This window comes from Culex pipiens, chromosome 1, assembly GCF_016801865.2.
Source record: "Culex pipiens pallens isolate TS chromosome 1, TS_CPP_V2, whole genome shotgun sequence".
NCBI lineage: Eukaryota > Metazoa > Arthropoda > Insecta > Diptera > Culicidae > Culex > Culex pipiens.
The window spans coordinates 35,015,501-35,035,281 of NC_068937.1; the positions used below are offsets into that span (position 1 = coordinate 35,015,501).

The 19,781-nt window shown below is 33.5% G+C and overlaps 1 protein-coding gene across 2 annotated transcripts in view; it reads left to right on the forward strand.

Annotated features, from left to right (window-relative positions):
- Positions 1-19,781, forward strand: part of LOC120418116 (uncharacterized) — a 152,250-nt gene that overhangs the window by 123,844 nt on the left and 8,625 nt on the right. For both annotated transcript variants that reach the window (XR_008212154.1, XM_052708310.1), the window contains exon 6: positions 19,486-19,624. Coding sequence is in view for 1 of the 2 variants with exons in the window: in XM_052708310.1 (XP_052564270.1) it covers positions 19,486-19,624 (139 nt within the window). In the remaining variant the exon portion in view is untranslated. The remainder of the gene's footprint in view (positions 1-19,485; positions 19,625-19,781) is intronic.

Below are 19,781 nucleotides of genomic sequence, written 5' to 3' on the forward strand. Positions count from 1 at the left end.
TGTGTTCGGGAAAATTGTAGGTATGCATGCAGACTTTTCTGGTGCACGGATTTTTTATCACTCAAATATAAAAAGTTAGACACGTATTTTTAAAATTTACAAATTTATGTGATATGTCCGGTATGATTTTTTTAGATAATTATTTTCGGATTTTTTTTTTTAAATATTGTCAAACAAAATTTTTATAATCATATTTAAGATGCAAAACCAAATTTGCAATCGAAATAGTAGTTTATGCAACAAGTGGCAAAAAGAAGATTTTTTCAACACGAGTCGTACATTTATCCAACGATGTTCACCGAGTTGGATAAATACGACGAGTGTTGAAAATATCAAGTTTTGCAACGAGTTCCATACAACATTTTTTGTAATTGAGCAATTCCAGCTCAAATCAGGAATTTTTCTGGTACTTTTGTACCCGACCCTCTCCGATTTCAATGCAACTTTTTAGACATGTTGTCCTAGGCCTATATAAGCCATTTTTGTGTATATGGAGCCAGTTGCACTCGATAATGACATTTGAGAAGGGCGTAAGGGTTTTGAATATGTTTGTATTTTGTAATTTAAATATTGCTGTATCTCGAAGCCGTTGCATCGATCAAAAAGTGGTCAAAGTCAAACTTGCAGGAAATTAGACGGGCTTTTTGAAAAAAATACACTGAAAGAAAAATGCACGCCAATTCTAAGCGATTTTTCAATTTTAAAGTTTAAAAGTTAAATTTTAATGTGATGTCACGATTTTTTTTCGTTCAATTTTTTGGGAAAATAGCCTAAAATGTGACAAACAGACTCACGAAAAATGCAGGATGGCATGTCTCTCCTAAAAAAATACAAAAATCATTTACTAAAACTGTTTTTATTGAAAAGTTGTCTAAAAGTCAAAAACCGATAGTGCGAATCGATTCCCCAGACAATTTTACATAAAAGTTTCGATATTGACCATTGTACTATGTCCAATCCTTGTGAAGATACAGCGGTTACTTAATCCACCCTAGGGAAGTTGGTGCCTTCCTCACATTTAAAGGGTGCTATCCAAAATAGACACAAAAGGGCGGTGTTTTTCAGTGTTTTATCAATTTGACTTATTATTCATACCACTAGATTGGATAGTCTTCTATTGCAGGGCACTTATATGCTTACACCTTATGATAGGGTAGTCAGATCTCCAATCCAATTCGTGCTCGTTGAAAAGGTCTTTTGATTACCTATCCAACGATAGGTCGCATGAGAGATCCGGACAACGTTTTCATCAAAATATTTGAGATCCGGCCTCCAAAAAGTGCATAAATAACACTTAAGTGCTTATAACTTTTGATAGGGTTGTCAGATCTTCAATGTTTTGGACGCGTTGGAAAGGTCTTTCAAATACCTTTCTGAAAATGTATAACATGACAGGTTTTCTCACAAAAACCACCCTTTTTACAATCTTTCGAACTTTAGTCAAAATCGTTTTTTTAGCATAACTTTTGAAGTACTTAACTAAACTGCATAATTTTTAATAGCGACTTATGGGACCCCAAAACGGATCGAATGAGGCCAAAACGGACAAAATCGGTTCAGCCAGTCTCGAGATAATCGAGTGAAAATTTTTTGATCAACATCCCACCACACACACAGACATTTGCTCAGAATTTGATTCTGAGTCGATAGGTATACATGAAGGTGGGTCTAGGAGGTCTAATTGAGAAGTTCATTTTTTGATTGATTTTATTGCCTTTCCTCAGTAAGGTGAGGAAGGCAAAAATGTTGAAAAAATAGGTTTTTAGTGGTTTTTTGGCAATTTCTATATGACAGACTTGATTTTACAGTCTCGTAAATATTTTTACCGGAAAACTCGTCCAATTTTTCATATGTTTGCGTTTGACAGCTTTTTAATTTGAATCGTTTAAATATTTACGTAAGCTTATTTACTATCCAGGTTTCTACCCTACAGAAAAAAATATTCTATTTTCAGTTATGAGCAATGTTATTAAGTTTATATCTGCAAGACCATACATTCAAATGAAATGCTGTCAAAGACAAAAATATGGGAAATTGGACGAACTTTCCGGTAAAAATATTTACGAGACGACGAAAAATCAAGTCTGTCATATAGAAATTGTCAAAAACCATTAAAAAAACATTTTTTTCAACATTTTTAATTCTAAAGCCGCTGTAACTTCACAAGGATTGGACTTAGGACAGTGGTCAATATGGAAACTTTTATGTAAAATTGTCTGGAAAATCGATTCCCGTATTCGGTTTTCGAAAATTTTGACGTTTAGAGCACTTTTCAACAAATAGTTTCAGTAAATGATTTTTGTATTTTTTCAGGTGGGTTGCTCCATCCTGCATTTTTCTTGAGCCTTTACGTAACATCTTAGGCTATTTTCACAAAAAAAATCACCTCACCTTTAAATTAAACTTTTCAACTTGAAAATCCAGTGTGGCAGTGCGTGGCCGAATGGTTACGCTGTCCGCTTTGTAAGCGGATGATTCTGGGTTCGATTCCCATCTGCTCCAACCTTCCATCGGATGAGGAAGTAAAATGTCGGTCCCGGCCTTGGTTGTTAGGTCGTTAAGTCATTCCAGGTGTAGGAGTCATCTCCATGCCATAAGTACAAACAACACACCAAACCAAGCCTACTCCGGTGGAATCTCTGGCGGCGGTTGGACTCGCAATCCAAAGGTCGTCAGTTCAAACACTGGGGTGGAAGGTTCCTTGGAGTAGAAAGAGGTTTGGGTGCTCTCTCCATTCAAGCCTTCGGACTCCTAGGTTCGAGCAGAAACTTGCAATAGAGACCACAAAAGACCCGGGGGTCGTTAATGTGGATGGTTTGATTTTTTGATTTGAACTTGAAAATCCAAAAATCTCATACAAGTGGCGTGTTTTATTCTTTCAGTCTATTTTTATCGGAAAGCCCGTCAAATTTTCTACAAGTTTGTCTTTGGCCACTTTTTGATACGATGCAACGGCTTCGAGATACAAAAATATTTCAATCACACATTACAACAATATTTAAAACACTTACGCCCTTCTCGAATGTCATTATCGAGTGAAACTGGTTCCATATACACAAAAATGGCTTATATATGTCTAGGATAACATGTCTACAAAGTTTCATTGAAATCGGAGAGGGTCGAGAAAAAAGTACCTAAAAAATTCCTGTTTTGGGCTGGAATTGCACATACATTTTCCTGCAACTAAGGGTTGTATCAACAAAGTTGAAAAAACCAAAATATAGAGATTTTTCTCAGCTTTTCAAAAGTGGGCAAACATGTGCACTAATAAAAAAAAATAAAAACTGCGACAATTTTCAAAAAAGTTTCTTAAAAATGGCTATAACTTGAAAACGGTGAACTTTATCAAAATTTCACTAGGGTACTTTTTGATTGCAAATTTGATTTTTCATCGAAAAATGACGTTGAAAAATGTTGGCGACCAATATTTTGATTTTTTGTAAAAAATCAGTATTGATTCAAAAATTCATAACTCGGTCAAAGATTTTTTGCACAATCTGGAAATTTCTGAAAAGTTGGCATTTTATGTCCCCTAAAACATTCGCAATTCGCAATTTTCAGTGTAAGAACGGGCCTTGACCAATCTTATGCACCAGGTTCCCGACGAACACGCACTGCCCTTACACCTACATCTAACCCTTGCTCTGAGTCAGTACGAGCAACACGCTAGAACACGCTTTGAGTGTTCGTGCCAGGCATGCACACCTTCTTTTCCGGTTACGCATTTTAACTTGGCCGGGGTGGTACATTACGTAGGGTTTGATGTAAGTATAAGCGCTTAACCATTTATAGCAGGCCTGCCCAACGTGAAGCCATTTCATCCGGCCCGCGACGGCTTTTCAAAATAGTTCTATGATCGGCCCTTAAGGTTGTTCATTAAATATTAAATAAATAAATTGATTGCCTGAATTTAAAAAATATGCATGAGATCAAATGTTAACATATTTTAACAACATTCTTCATGTTTGAATTTAGTTCTAATAATTTCTATGTTGATATTTTTAAACTTAAAAATAGTGCAAGAAAACAAAATTATCCATTTCGCAAAATTGTGAAATTTATGAAAAAAAATGGATGGTTGTCTAAAAATGTACAAAATACACTTAATTAAAATTTCTTTCAGTTTCAACTGTGTTTACTTCAACCTGAAATTTATTTTTCCATTTTCTTTTTTTTTAATATTTAAGTAAGCAAAAACTAATGTATTTTTCCAGAACATTTTTTTAGCGATAAAATTAAAAAAAAAGCAAATTATTCATACCGAAAATAAATCGCTGCAAATATTAAAAAAAAAGTCAAGAAATTAGGGAACAAAAAATATATTTTTTCATAAACTTTGAATTTCGAAAAATAACGATTTAAAAATAATTTAAAATAAAGTGTTTGACCTTTTTAAAGTTTCTGTGCGATTAAAACTATTTAAAAATATTTAAATTAGGGTACACAACAACGACGAGAGTTTTTTTAAAGGATATTTGATTCCAAATTTTGTTTGAATATTTTTTTTATATTTTATTTTTTTCATACTGTAGTGCTGAGGAAATCAAACTATAAAAATTGGAACGACCATTGAAATTTGAATGTTTTATTTTTATAAAAAAAAAATATGTTAAGGTATTTAATTGCAATCGTCAAAAACATTTACTATACAATTCGTCAAAGGATAAAACAAAGGATAGTCAAAATAAGTCAACACATTTTTGAAAATATATGAATCTTATTTCCAACACTAGTTCTCTAATATATTGACTTTAAAAGAACCCAAGCATGAATAATTATTTTTTAAATGTGTTCACTTTTTCAACTTTTATCAAATATTAGTTCCGGCCCACCACTGCTTCTGAAAAACCAGATCTGGCCCGCAGGGCCAAAAGGTTGGGCACCCCTGATTTATAGTGTGCCTATCATCTTTCATTTAAGCAAAAACTGTTTAATTTTTAGTTTGAATTCAAAAAATAATTGTTATTTACTGTGTATTGTTTTCTCCTTAAATCTTTCCTAGTGTTGAGTCGTGTTTATATGTTGCTATTTCTTTTGTCGCGGTGTTTTGTTACATTTTTTGGTCCTAAGAATTTTAGAAAAGTTTTTCAAAAGTACAATAGTAATATTTGTATTAATCCTTTAACCATTCCATAAATTGAGTAAGGGCTCAAACCTCACTTGTTTGAAAAAAGGGTGAAGATTGAAAACAATAGACAGTAAACGAGAATATATTTTATAAAAATTAAGAATCAATAGTAAGAGAATGATGATTGTATTTTAAAGAATTAAAATGAGAAGCTGGATGTAGTAGATGTAAAACAATACCGCAGTAACAGTTCAATAGGGCGTATCTGCGTTTGTAAACAAGCAGTCTATCCCTGTCTTACTTGACGTGAACTGTCACTTGAGCAAAAGGGATAGACTGCTTGTTTACAAACGCAGATTCGCCCTATTGAAATGTTACTACGGAATAGTTAATAAATAGAGATACAAAACAAGCTTGGATTATAGTAATGATAATTTATAGGACAGATAAAAAATACTTCAAATAAATAAATTCGCAATAAAATCAAAAAAAGATTAGGCAAATGATAAATAGACTTGATATTACTAGTACATTAAGGAAAAGTATATTTTTAAGGAAAAAAACAAAGTTTGTTACAGCAGTATCAATTGGTAAAAAGAGTGGAAAAGCTTTGAGAGATAAGAGAATCAAAAGTTAGTAAAATCAAAATCAAATGATGGATATTAAATAGAAGAATCAGTGAAGAAGTGAGAATCAGTAGAGCAAAATAAAAATAGGAGATAGGTGGTAGCTGAGAATGAAGAGAAGAGAAACCCCGTTGTGCGATGTTTCAGGTACATCCACAGCAGTTGACTCAACATACTGCGAATCAAAACAATACCGTCTACAATCACAAATTACTTCCCTTTCCCACATTGTCGCACCCCTTTCTTTCAGCCGTCTCAACTCTGACCCGCGGTGGTCAAAGGTTTACGATCCGTTTCCACAGGCCACCAGCTAGGTCATCATGAAAACCAAGCCAACGTGGAGGTAAGAAAATAGGACACTTGCAAGGAACCAGAGCTATACTGTTCTGATCAAGATAATTCGGATGATCTAACAGAACTACGGATGTAGTTAGTTGCGCTCCTTCCAGGATGTTCCTTACCTGGACGTCAACCGAAGAGCACGCAACAAGATCAGTGTCATCGCATGCTCTTAGGTATCAATCCTTGGCCTGTCCCCTAAAACATATGAAAAAATTAAAAAAACAGTGTTTTTGGCAAATCAAGTTTTAGTAACAAAAAGTTAAATTAAAAATCTAAAAAAAAAATTTGTTGTGTATAACTTTTTTTCAGTGTAGACAGGGATGGAATAATCGCAAAAAAATCAATTTCGCTTGCGAACTTTCTTCACCCGCTAAAGAGAGAGGAGGCAAATCACGCAAAAGAAAATCGCTCCCGAAAATCTTCAAGAAAATCGATCTGCTGATGATTTTTTGTGAATTTCCTTGTCAGCACCACTTAATAATATTTATTTCACTTTGTTTACACACATTGCCCATCTAAAAAATGTGACAGGTCATTTTTCGACGCGTGACGGTACACTTGCAAGTGTAGTAGTGAAAAGGATATTCCACCGAATAATCAAGATGATGATTTTTTTTAAAGATTATTTTTACCGATCTTTCGTGCGTGAGAGAGGAGAGCCATGCTCCTTTCGGGTTTTTTCTCTTGATGAGCGTCTAGAGATTTTCTTTTGATGATGATTATTCCATCGCTGAGTGTAGACCATATCCACACCTACAACTTTGCCCAAGACACCAAATCGATCATAAAATTCCTTCAAAAGATACAGTTTTTTGAATTTTCATACATCGTTTTTGTATGGACAGCTGCCAAATTTGTATGGAAAATTATATGAACAAACAAGTGATGCAAAATGGCTTCATTCGGCATACCGAAGGCACCAAAAAAGTTTCAGCCAGATTAAAAATACAAACAAAAACACGAATGACCTTAATCTGAGAGAATTCTTCAATGACTACAATTTTAGTTAATTAATTAATTACAAAAATATATAACCTAGAAATCACATTCTATAATGTAATGGGTATAATACCTCTTTGTTCTAACTCAACCCAAGTGTCAAAACGAAATTGCATTACATTCCAAGCTTCCAGCAGCAGTTATCGGCGACATGAAATCGATTCAACTTCCAAAAGCCTCCCAGCGATAAACGTCTACTCGTTAAAATCAATTTATTGCAATCGAATCACATTCAAAATTCCAACCCGACTGCTGGCACTTGTATCGATTGCAACCACTTCAACTTTATTGAGTGTGGTGGCTCCCCCGTCTTTTCGACAATGACTTCCGTCAAAGTGCGCTTGCGAAACAATTTTTCAATCATAAAGTGAAGCCACCAGAGCAGCACCTCTACATATCATTTGCACCCCCCTCTTTCGAAAATCATAAATTTTATTTCTCCAATTCACCAAACCCCTTCGGGGGCCACTGCTCGCTTTCGATCGTCGTAGTCGATTTGGGGGGAAGACCCCTTTTTTTGGGAGGTATAGAATTTCCCGGAATTTCCCATTTTCACGTTCCGGTTGAATTTCTCACTGTCATTTGTTGACAGTAAAAGCATTGCCATGTTTATTCATTCCTTTAGTATTATTATTATCGTTTTTTCGTGCTTCGACATTCCACGCTCCCACGGCCGGTTGTTATGCTTTCCAAGTGTGTGTGTTGTGTGTGTTTGTATGTTAAAATAAATCGAACTGTTCTATTCTTGTGGCCCAGAAACGTTAGGGATGTCCAAAATGCCCCCCGCACATGACACGCCACCCCCTCTCGGAAATCCCCACAAGGCATGTCGGGGTCAATTTTTTTCCATCAAAGTGTAAATTTCAATTATCACCACCACGTGGTCAAAAACAATGCCAAACACATGTGAACGTGTGTGTGTGTGAAAGTGAGAAGGGTACCTGATGGTGGTGTTAACATCCCCACAAATTTTCCGCCCGTCAAGTTTAGCACACAATTCGGAATTCATGAAACACTCTTTTTTTGTTGTTGTTGGTTTGGCTCGTTCCGTTGACTCCCTTCTGACACTTGTGCACTCAGTTACCGGAAAATGTAGCGTACTTAAATTTGGTAACAAAATCAACGTTTTATGTAAATTTACGATATTGTCAGTTCAAAAACACAAGATTGCTGAAAGTTTGATAAGAGAAAATGTATTTAAATAGTCTTTAAAAATATTCCTACTGACACTCATTTTTGAAAAAATAAATCATGAAATTTAGTTTATGTTTCGTTCTTTTCAGAAATCGTCTATTTAATAATGAAGGCTATCCTTACAAAAAAAAAAACAAAGTTTTTAGTCACATTAATGTTTGCTTTTCAATTTTAAAAGAGCATCTCAGAATTTTTTTCTGTTTTTTTTTTAATAAAAAGGAAAAAAATGGACAATTGGACAATGTTAAAATATAAACTGTTTAAAAATATATATATTTTTTAACACAGATACATTCTGCCATTTGTCGTTACCCACCTACAAAAAAAAACAGGAAAATTACTAAAAAAATCAGTTTTTACCATATGGATATCAATTGATCGGGATTTTTTCATAAATTTCGAAAATGATAACACATATTTGTGAAAATACTCAACGTTTTCACAAAACTACGTATTTTCTGAAAAATACTCAAAATTTCAGTTTTTAAAATATGGGTATCAAATGATCGGGATTCTTTCATACATTTTGAAAGTTATAACTAGGGTTACTGAAATTTCACGATTTCGTTGACATAAAATTTTATTAGTTTTCAATTAAACAGCTTGAATATATATGTATGTCAAGTTGATATAAACCATTTGAAGATATGTTCAGATTTTTGAGTTTTTTTAGAAACTAACTAAATTTAGTAATATTTTCATTCGCTGTATTAAAAATTTTGCTATTTTATTTGCAAGGTATACTTTTGAAAGAAATAAAAAAATCAGGGTTTGTTTTATTCATGATAAAATGAAGAGTATTATTTGTCTTTGGAATCACATTTTAAAAACATGACAAATTTTTTTTGGGCCTGTTTAGTTCAAACGATATTTGTTTATTTGAGTGGATGATTCCCATGAAAGTTTAAAAATACTACTTTTTTGTTTTCTTTTCTCATTAAGAATAAAAGTTTTGATTTTGTTAAAAATTATATTATTTTTGCAAATTGATTTTAAATTAAGTTTTCGAAAGTGAGTTAAAACCCCTAAAAAAAATTGTTAAATTGGCTAAATGTCGCAGAAAATTCAATTTATTTTACTCATTTTGACTGGACAAGATTGTTAAATCTTGCTTTGATATAAAATTCAATAAGTTTAATGATATAACAGAAGTTAATAAGCGAAAATATTTTAGCTTTATTAGTCGAATATTAAAAGAGCAGTTCAGTAAATGAGAATACGCGTGCCCTACTTTTTGTTTCCAACCAGAAGGATTATTTTGTTTGAAAATTAGGAGAATTTTTTTGGTGTCACATTCAAATTTAGTGAAGATTTTTTAGTTTATTGAAGAATACTATAAAATGAAGCATAAAAAGTAGTTTCTGTGATTTAAACATAGGATTTTCAGAGTTATTTTAACATTTTTCAAGTTCCGCGAATTTTGCGTGAAATTTTGTGTTTTGAAATTGAGGTCTAAGCCTAGTTAAAACATACATTTTTTGAAAGTAATCAACGAAAAACGAAGTAAACAATTTTTTCTCAAAACTACGTATTTTTGAAAAAATACCAAAAAAATCAACTTTTTTTATACAATGAGTATTAAATGATGTTTTTTTCATAGATTTCTTAAGTAATAACACAAAATTTTGAAAACACTCAAAATTTCACAAAGCTACGTACTTTCAAAAAAAATACTAAAAAATTCAGTGTTTTACAAACAAATTCCAATTATATGATACCCATATTATGAAAACTGAAACCTTGAGATTTTTTTTTGCAAAATCACGTAGTTTTGTGCAAATCTTGAGTATTTTCAAAAAAAAAAGCTCTTTCGAAATGTATGAAAATTTTCCGATCATTTTATACCCATTTTATGAAATTAGTATTTTTTCAAGAAGACGTAGTTTTGTGAAAAATTTGAGCATTTCACAAAAAAACATTATTATCATCGAAATGTATGAAAAAATCCCGATCATTTGATAACAAAAAACTATATTGCAAAAAACTTAAATTTTGATTATTTTTTTCAAAAATACGTAGGTTTGTGAAAATTTTGAGCATTTTCACAAACATGTGGCATCACTTTCCAAATGTCTGAAAAACTCCCAATCATTTGAAATTTGTAGTATTTTTCGGAAAATACGTAGTTTTTTTAATTTTATTTTCAAAAATGTCTGTTATAACTTTCAAAATGTATGAAAAAATCGCGATCATTCGTTACCCATATTTTTAAAACACTGAAATTTTTAGTATTTTTCCGAAACCGAAAATAACTTCTTGAGACACTAAATTTTAACAGAAAATTCCTGTTTATGTTATTTATTGCCAGATTACTCTGGTTTAAATCAGTTTCAATAAAAACATCATTTTTAAATTGTAGAAAGTTTAATTCACTGAGTATTCAAATGGATTTTCGTTTGAATTGAGTGCACTTTGCAATTTCAACCCTCCCTCCCCGAATCGGTTGGCAGTTTTATTATTCGCACAATATTTGTGGCAACATGAAAAATGCCACCCCCCTCCCCCTTCGCTCGGGCCTGCACATCAATTTGACAGGGGAAAAGCAATTCAAAACTCTTGCCATCCAATCAAACGAAATTTGTTGCCAACGCTCTTTTCGGGGCTTGCATTTCCCACACATATCTCGTTTGTTTTCGCGTGTATTTTATTGTTGTTGTTGTTTTTCGTGTTTTTTTTTTGTTCATACCAACTACTCACACACACTGCAAATCCCCTTCCTGAACTACACGAAACACTCGCGAAGCAAACATCACACGGTGGATCGGGGAAAAATGAAAAAAAGCTCACTTTGAAACACATTGAACTTTTATTTCTTCACACGTGTATTTCGCTGTTATTATTTTATTTGCGAAAGCCCGAGCGCTCTCGTCGCTCACACACGTGTCCTTTAACGTGCTGCGGCTTCACGTGCATTTTTTACGACCGTTATTGTTTGAGTTGTGGGGTGAAAAAGTGAGAAAAATCTATCATTTTGCCATTTATTTCACATCGAATCAACTGTGATGGATGGGGTAAAATGGACCAAGGTTGAAGCAATAGTCGTAGTTTAAAATATTAGCTGGCTGACAGTTTATCCCGAGCATGGGTAAATAACAAGGGTAATAATAATACCTTTCTCTGGTATCAATAGCAAATTTTGGTATTCCTAGACTCTTTAAATTTGTCTTAAGGATTATGTAAGAGCAACATTTGGTATCATACCAATTTAAGGTATTGTTTTGATATTGCAAAATTGCCGAATTCGTCAATGGTCGAACACCACATTTTGGTATTCTTTTGGTATTACAGTATTTTATCAAATTCCTTTGAAACTATGGGAAAATTTTGACCAATTTTGACAAAATAATTAATTTTGCGCTAAAATAATGTCTCAAAGCGAATGCTTTCACTGAAAACCGGAAATTTCAAACTTGATTTTAAACATTTTTTATATACCCCCTAAAGAAATTACTTGAAATTGTGTAAAATTTCTAAGTCAGGATGCCACATTTTGGTATTCAAGTGTTTCATCAAATTCCTCTTAAACTATGGAATTTTTTTTTAATTTTGACGAGATAATTAATTTTGCGCTAAAATGACTTGAAATCCAAAAATGTTAAAGCTGATTTTAAATTTTTTTGATGTACCCACTAAGATTTTTTTTTAAATCGTTGAAATTTCTCTAAGTCGGGATAACCAAATACTTTGAATAACGAGTCAATCGACAGATTATTGAATTTTGGTGAATTTCGATCCAGTTTTATTTTAATAACACTTATTTTTCAATCTTGTTATTTTTCAGAAGCTTTAAGAACTTCAAGCACAGACCGTTCATTAATGACAAATGCATTCGATGTGGTGAAGAATATCACTAAAAACAACAAGGAACCATCAGGTGAGTAGATTTGGCTGTTGCATATGGATCATTTCCGTTTTTTCACTAACTGCAACTGTTGCACTAAAAAATGGCATGAAAATACCAAATTTTGGTATTACTTGTGCAAATATAAGCGACCAAAATGTGCTCTTGGTTGCTCAGTAATAGATGGTAAAATACCATGAAATCATACCAAAATCATGTATGTGGAAGACCACAGGAATACCAAAATATGATTTTGCAAGGGCACGGGAATACCTAAAAATAAAACCATGGCAATACCATGTTTTGGTATTCAAATTTAACTCTGAATCGCGCTTTTAAAAACTAGTTTTATTGCCATTATTAATGTATTTTGCGTACTATTTAAATTTTTTTTAATTTCTTAGCAAAAGTTTAAAATTAATGCTGCCAAAATTGGGACTATAGACTGTACACATGTTATTGAAACCAGGCCTTGACAACTGTTCCGAAGTTTTTGTTTTCTACAACCCAAAAACTTTGGCTTCAGCCGCTGCATATTATTCTCTTTGCACTGACATTGTGTTTGTGTTATTAAAACTTTTATTTCCAATATGAAATATTTTTTATATAATCGCATTTATTATTCTTATCCAAGTTCCAAGTTATAATAAGTTTTATGGGTTTATTTAATATTTAGTACAAGAATTAGTTGTAGAATTTTTTTTGTCTTAAATTCATTGATCGGTTTGAACTTCGAAACATTTGTTAAGATCTGAGGACATATTTATATATTTTATATTATTATTTTATTTGTGATATTTTTTATTTAATATTTAACATTTATTATATTTATCATTATTATATTACCACTACACCATTACTCTCTATATTTCGAATTGCGTTGAAAAATTTCTAACACCATTGTTTTTCAGGACCATTTGATTTACCATCTGAGTCTTTTTAATAAAATTCAGTAGTTATTTCTTGTTATGTCACGATTTTGGAGTCAGTAATTTTTCTGTTAAGAAGTTTTCCAAGATTTAATTATTCATTTGAATGAATTGTCGTTTTTAAAGCTTTTTTAATTCATAGGATTGTCTTCTGCCTAGTTTCAATGGCATTATAAAATTCCTGCTTTCAAAATTGGGACAGTTGTATCAATTCTAGGCTTTAAAAGCTGTTTCGAAGCTTTTGTTACCTAGCCATTACAATTCTTTCAGCTTTTGGTATATTTAAATTTACGAGCACCTTGATTTTCTTTTTCCATATTTATTTTATTTTGATCTGTTTTTTTTTTCATTCCGAAATAAGTTATTCCATTTATTTATGTTGATTAAAATGAATAAATGCTTCGAAACAACTTGTAAAGTTCTTATGGCATATATTGATACTTGTATTATTATTTGTTATACATTATATAATCTCTATTTGTTTTCATTATATTATATAACCCATATTAACATATATTTCAAACGCCAAACAACCCCCCAAAAAATACTATCCCCTCTAAAAAAATAATCCCAGGGCCTTTATATATTTTATGGACTGGATGAGGGAGTCGTGGATCGCCTGGCCCAAGTTACATGAATATCATTGTCTATTTAATCATATCATAACAAATGGTTGGATAGAGAATGATAAGCTTTTAAGGTCCTTAAGATATAAGATATAAGATATACTGTGGTCATAGCCAAGTCCTGCCAAGACGGGGGTACTTATACATACATACATACATGCATACAAAAAAAAAATTTAAATTTTCTCGAAATCCGTATTTTTGTTATTTTTTGATATTTTTTAATATGTCCCTCAAAACCCCGCATCTTTTAAGCCATTCAGAAGAACGGACCAAAATTTTGCCGACGAGTTATGATTTTGGCATTTTTTTTTAAATAGTGGTTTTTGTAAAAAGTTCAAATCGTGTACTTAAAATTTGTAGACTTCATTTGTTTATAAATCATATTTGAAATCGAAAAGTACCTTAAACATTTTTAAATTAAGTGCACCGTTTCCAAAATATAGCCATTCAAAGTTAAATTTTGTTCGATAAATTCCGGCTTTTGGTTTTTTTTAAATAGTGTCCATGATTGTCCATTCTTGAAAATATTTTTTATTTTCAAAGGTTCAGAAAAATTCCTACAATTTCGTCTATGATACATGGAAGAGATAGGGGAAAGTGGGGCAAGTGTAACAAGCTAAGGAAATGCTCGTTATAACCCATCAAAAACCTTAAAAATCTGTCGGATTTTTTTTATAATCATCTTATTCCAGGTCTTGACTAAGACTTTGATAGAAGAAGTTTTTAAAAAATCCTGTTTTTTAATGTAAAAAATTGATTTAAAAAAAAAATGATTTTCCGTACGTTCTTCTCAACTGTTGGGGCAAGACGAACAACCCGTTGGGGCAAGAGGAACAATGCATGAAATAACATGTTAATTTGCTAACAATTGAACTGTTATCACTTAGGTACATCAGATTAGAATGTATTTGAAACGTTTCTTTAATTTTTAGATTAATTAATAATATTTTACTAAAAAATTGATCGTTTATACAAAAACAAATTATTACTTAGATGAAAAAAAGGAAATTTTCATAATATCACTATATTTTGTACGGAATTTTTTTTTATCAATTGTTTATCAGTTTTTAAGTACTTTTATGTATTTATTTCCCAATAAAATATGATGTTGCAGCAATTCGTATTTTTTCCATAATAAAAATCCATATGGTACACTTGCCCCACCTGGACAAGGTTTTTTAAAAGCTCTCAACAAAAATAGCCAAAAGTTAAATCATACTTTATAATAGGTGCAAGTCATCGGTAGGGACACTACTGATCTAGGAAAAATAGCATTTTGATAAAATGAGCCTTAAATCGAACCCTAAGCCTTATTTTGTACTTTCCAAATATTATAAGAAAACAAAGGTTTTGAAAAAAACTTCATTAAATCTCATGCCCCGTGGCGTTTACGTCGTTTTGGCGGTTATGTGGTAGTAGAATCAGCTAATTGCATTGCTAGCAACAATTCCTCATACTGGAAATAATCAAAATTGTAAAAATTACGGCCGTACGAGCGATTGTTCCTCTTGCCCCATATGGTCGTCTTTCCCCACCTTCCCCTACAGCGGATAAAAGGAAAAGAACCAGGAAAATTGTTTTTTTTTTCAAGTCTCACCCAAACAACCCTCTTTTTTTTATCTAATGTCGATATGTCAGCAACTAATGGTCCGAATTTCAATGTTAAAATATGAAACATTCGTGAAATTTTCCGATCTTTTCGAAAACAATATTTTGAATCAAGACTGACATTTCAAAAGGGCGCAATATTGAATTTTGGCCTTTGGCGAGCATATTACCAAAATATTTTCAAAGTCTATTCTCGTCTGACGAGAACGCACTGTTGCCCACGCAATTTCTATTATCGGCTATTATTTCTATTATCGGCATAGATTGCTGGTAGTTGGAAGCGATTTTATTTTATCTTAAGCGCTGTGAAATCGTTTGCGCAAGTGAGAAGATGGTTATGGCGACTTTGGTTAAGCGATTGAGCTCTATTTTTTTGTGAATGTGTGTGCAATTAATGTGATGAAAAATGGTGCCTCAAAACATACATTTTGATCAAAAGTACAGTAAATTTGATCTTGTTGGCCAGAAAATGGCATACATTTGTGTGTGCTTACTCGAGGCGAAGCTGTTGCTGGTGTGTTTATGGCCTAAATAGTTATTTTGGAGCTATGATCGAGTAACAAACTCTCCATGTGCCGAAGAAAGGTGACTGACGAGAATAGGTTTATTTCCCCAAATGATAAGAGAATTCAAGCGAAAATTCTAAAACTTTTCATAACTCAAATTCTGCATGAAAACCATGCATTTTACCCAAAATTCCATAAACAAATTCGAAATAAAAAATCACCAGTGCTAAGACTGAACAAAAGCGCTTCGCCATTTTTCACATTTTCGCCCCACTCACACCATCACAGTGCCACCACTACCAGCGCATGGTGCTATTATGGCAGTGCGCCCAGCCAGCAGCAATTTGTGCGAATGTGAGCTTTGAAGTCGGTTCGGGACCTGGACCGAGCACGTCCACGGGAAGGAGGTTTAGGTGGTGGAATTGAATTTCAAATAAATTTCGAATAAAACTTTTTTTCGCTCGTTGTTTTGTTGTTTTTCTCTCATCTACTTTTTTTTCGCGCACGCGAATCGCTGTACGGCGATAAAAACAACAATTCGCAACAATGCACAGCAATGAGAATGTGTATGTGTGTGGATCGTGCATTTTTTTGTGCGAATGTTTTTCGATAATAAAAGTGCATTGCGAATGTGTGTGCGAGGGGCACGAAGAAAACATGAATCTGCAGTTTAACCAACAATATAATCTGGTTTGTGTTATCGTCGCTATAAAATGCAAGTGTGTTTGTGCGCGTGACATTTGTTTCGGTCAACAACAACTGATGCGTAATCTGCTGCTGTGTGTTTCATTTCAGCTGGCGATTAGAAGTTTTTTCCAAATTGGCAGGGCCAGGCAGCACTGGCCCTTTCGCTTGACTAATTTTATTTGACTTTATTTGAATTTGCCGGGAATTGAAAATCAACTACTGGATCACTGAGCTGTGGATTGAATTTGTTTGCGCGTGGGTGCACCAGAGATTGGAAGTTTTTGTTCTGGATGGAAATAAAAGTTTGCGTGCAAGGTTTTCGTCGTGGGTAGTGGAATAGGAAGTATCTAGTGATTTGGATGAAAATAATATTGGGTAATTCTCTACCAACTCACACGAAATCGGGAAAAGTTGAACCGACACCTTTTCGATTTGCGTGAAACTTTGTCCTTAGAGGTAAATTTTTGTTCTGATCACGTATCTTCGGTCCGTTTTTTATATCTCGTGACGGAGGGGCGGTACGACCCCTTTCATTTTTGAACATACGAAAAAAGACGTGTTTTCAATACTTTGCAGCCTGAAACGGTGATGAGATGGAAATTTGGTGTCAAATGTACTTTTATGTAAAATTGGACGCTCGATTTGATGGCGTATTCAAAATAAAATAAAAACCTATTTTTCATCGAAAAAACATTAAAAAACTTTTAAAAACTCTGCCATTTTCCGTTACTAATCTGTAAAAAAATTTTGAACATGTAATTTTATGGGAAATTTAATGTACTTTTCGAATCTACATTAACCCAGAAGGTAAATTTTTCCATGTAGAACAAAATTTTTCATTTTAAAATTTTGTGTTTTTCTAACTTTGCAGGGCTATTTTTTAGAGTGTAACAATGTTCTACAAAGTTGTAGAACAGACAATTACAAAATTTTGATATTTAAACATAAGGCATTTGCTTAAAACCATCACGAGTTATCGCGATTTTACAATAAAAAAAGCTTAAAAAAAGTTACTTTTTGCGTTTCTCTTTGTTTCGTCGTTCGTGTCTGTCGCGGGTGACCATGAACGGCCATAATCAACGACGACAAACTTTTTAAAACTTTTCTTTCGTAAAATCGCGATAACTCGTTACTGCTCTACAACTTTGTAGGATATTGTTGCACTCTAAAAAATAACCCTGAAAAGTAAGAAAAACACGAAATTTGAAAAATGTTCTAAATGAAAAAATGACCCTTCTGTGTTAATATAGATTTAAAAAGTACAATAAATTAACTGTTCGGACCTCAGAACAAACTGAATTTTTACAGCAACTTTTCTGGTAGTAGCTTAAAACTAAAAAAATATTGATTTTATTACGCATGATTCAGATGGAAATATAATTCAACTCACATGAATAGTTTGCCCTTTATCACCTTTTCCTCACACAAATGCTCTTGTTGCTCACGGGTTAAATTCGCTCTAGTAAACAAAGTTTCGAATTAATTCCACGTCGTATTTCCATTACACCCTACTTACGGTCGCTAAGTGGCTTTAATTATGGTAAATCTGGTGACAAATTATGCCCTCTTTCGCGCTGCTGTATTAATTTATAATTAAGAATACAAAATGAGTAAATTCAACGCCCTAGAGAGCCAATAGCAAAATAACTTACAAATCTGGTTAAGCTGATCAACCGATCGAACCAGGAAATTAAAGAAATGATGGTAAATTCGGCTAAATTTACGCAACCACGTTACACTTTGTAATGGCTAATGTGACGATCCAACTTTTTCAATTTCTAGGGTTTACATGGGTTTTCGTCGCGGTCCGGCTTTCCGGCCGTCCGAGTTCTTCTCTGCGTTCTCTCTCATCTCGCGTGATACACTTGCTGGCATAGTATTTTTCATCAACTGCCCAGCGGTGCGAACATTACCCTTAAAATGACATGTTCCAAAACTTGTTACAGTTGAGTAACAGAAAATGGCAGAGTTTTTAAAACTTTTTTAGTGTTATTTTGGATGAATAACAATAATTTAAAACATGCAAATCAGGCATACCGTTTGAAAAGGTTCTACAAATAGATTGTTGTCCTAATTTCAAATTTTAGACCAACTTTTATAATTTGGATATAACGTTTAAAATTTCTCAAAAGTTAACGATTTTCATATATTTACGAACCCATTTTGTATGACCAGCCCCCAAAATTGTAAGGAGCCTTGCATGGAAATTGCTTGTTTTTAGATAAAGAATGTATGGGCAAAGTTTCATCCAATAAAAAGTACAAAGAAAAGTCGATTTGCGAAACAGTAGCAAACTACTCAATAGTTTTTTTAATTGAAAACTATACCTTTAACTGGAGTGAATCGGATCTCCCGTTTTTCGACGTCATTGAAAGACTTGTACAATCTTTCATGCATTTCCGGTTTCCTGCACTATTTCAACAATCCCGAGCTCTGTTTAATAAAGGGTTCTCCTTATAATGAGGGAGAGGCAAATAGCCGACGAAATTGCATAGAAATCAGCTTCCAACTGGGCATTGAGGGCTCCTATAGCATTGGTCTGGCTGGCCAGCCGGTTGAATCACAGCATAATGAGGCAAGTTCATTAGGGGAGGAAATCAATACTTTTGTAATAAGGCTAATGGCGGCAACCCGGACCTCTGACGGACCAACCCAACTCTATGAAATTGCAATGTTTGAGTGCTGGCTGGATGTGTTTGCTTATTGGAATGCAAATATTGGTTGGGAGGGATTGATTTTTCCCCAAAGGTCACTCGCCGGGTGGAATGGAAAAACGATGTTTATTCTGTCTTATCGATGGGTATCGCAAATGGCGGAGGAAATTACTCGCGCAGTGCAAACAGACGATGAAACTGTAATGAGTGATGGAAGAGCGTTTTTTTTGTACAAGAAAAGGGCTGCAGTTTGTGGTGGAAATGGGTTTTAATTAGAAACAGAACAGTAGTAGCATTACGATTATCGGAAAATGCAATGCTTTTATAGAAGATTAAATGAAAAATCGCAGTATTTCAGTACAGGGTCACTAATGCTTTAATTGTTCTCTTCTTTTTTTCCAGGTGAAGTGCATCGCCCGGATATTCGACGTGTACGAGCGGACGGCCGTGCAGGTCGCCGACGAGAACTACCCCCAGGTGCGGGTACTGTCCAAGAGCGACAACGGCGTCCACTACTCCTTCATGAGCGACAAGGACGAAGGTGAGGGATGCTTTGTGCTATTGGATTAAACTATTTCGAATCTTTCTCCGTTGTCTTACTACACTCAATTGAATGAAAAGGAAAAGGTTTTTAATTCTCTTAGCGGGGTGGTTTTGGACCCTTGCCAAATGAGGTATTTGAGGACGCATGGAACGAG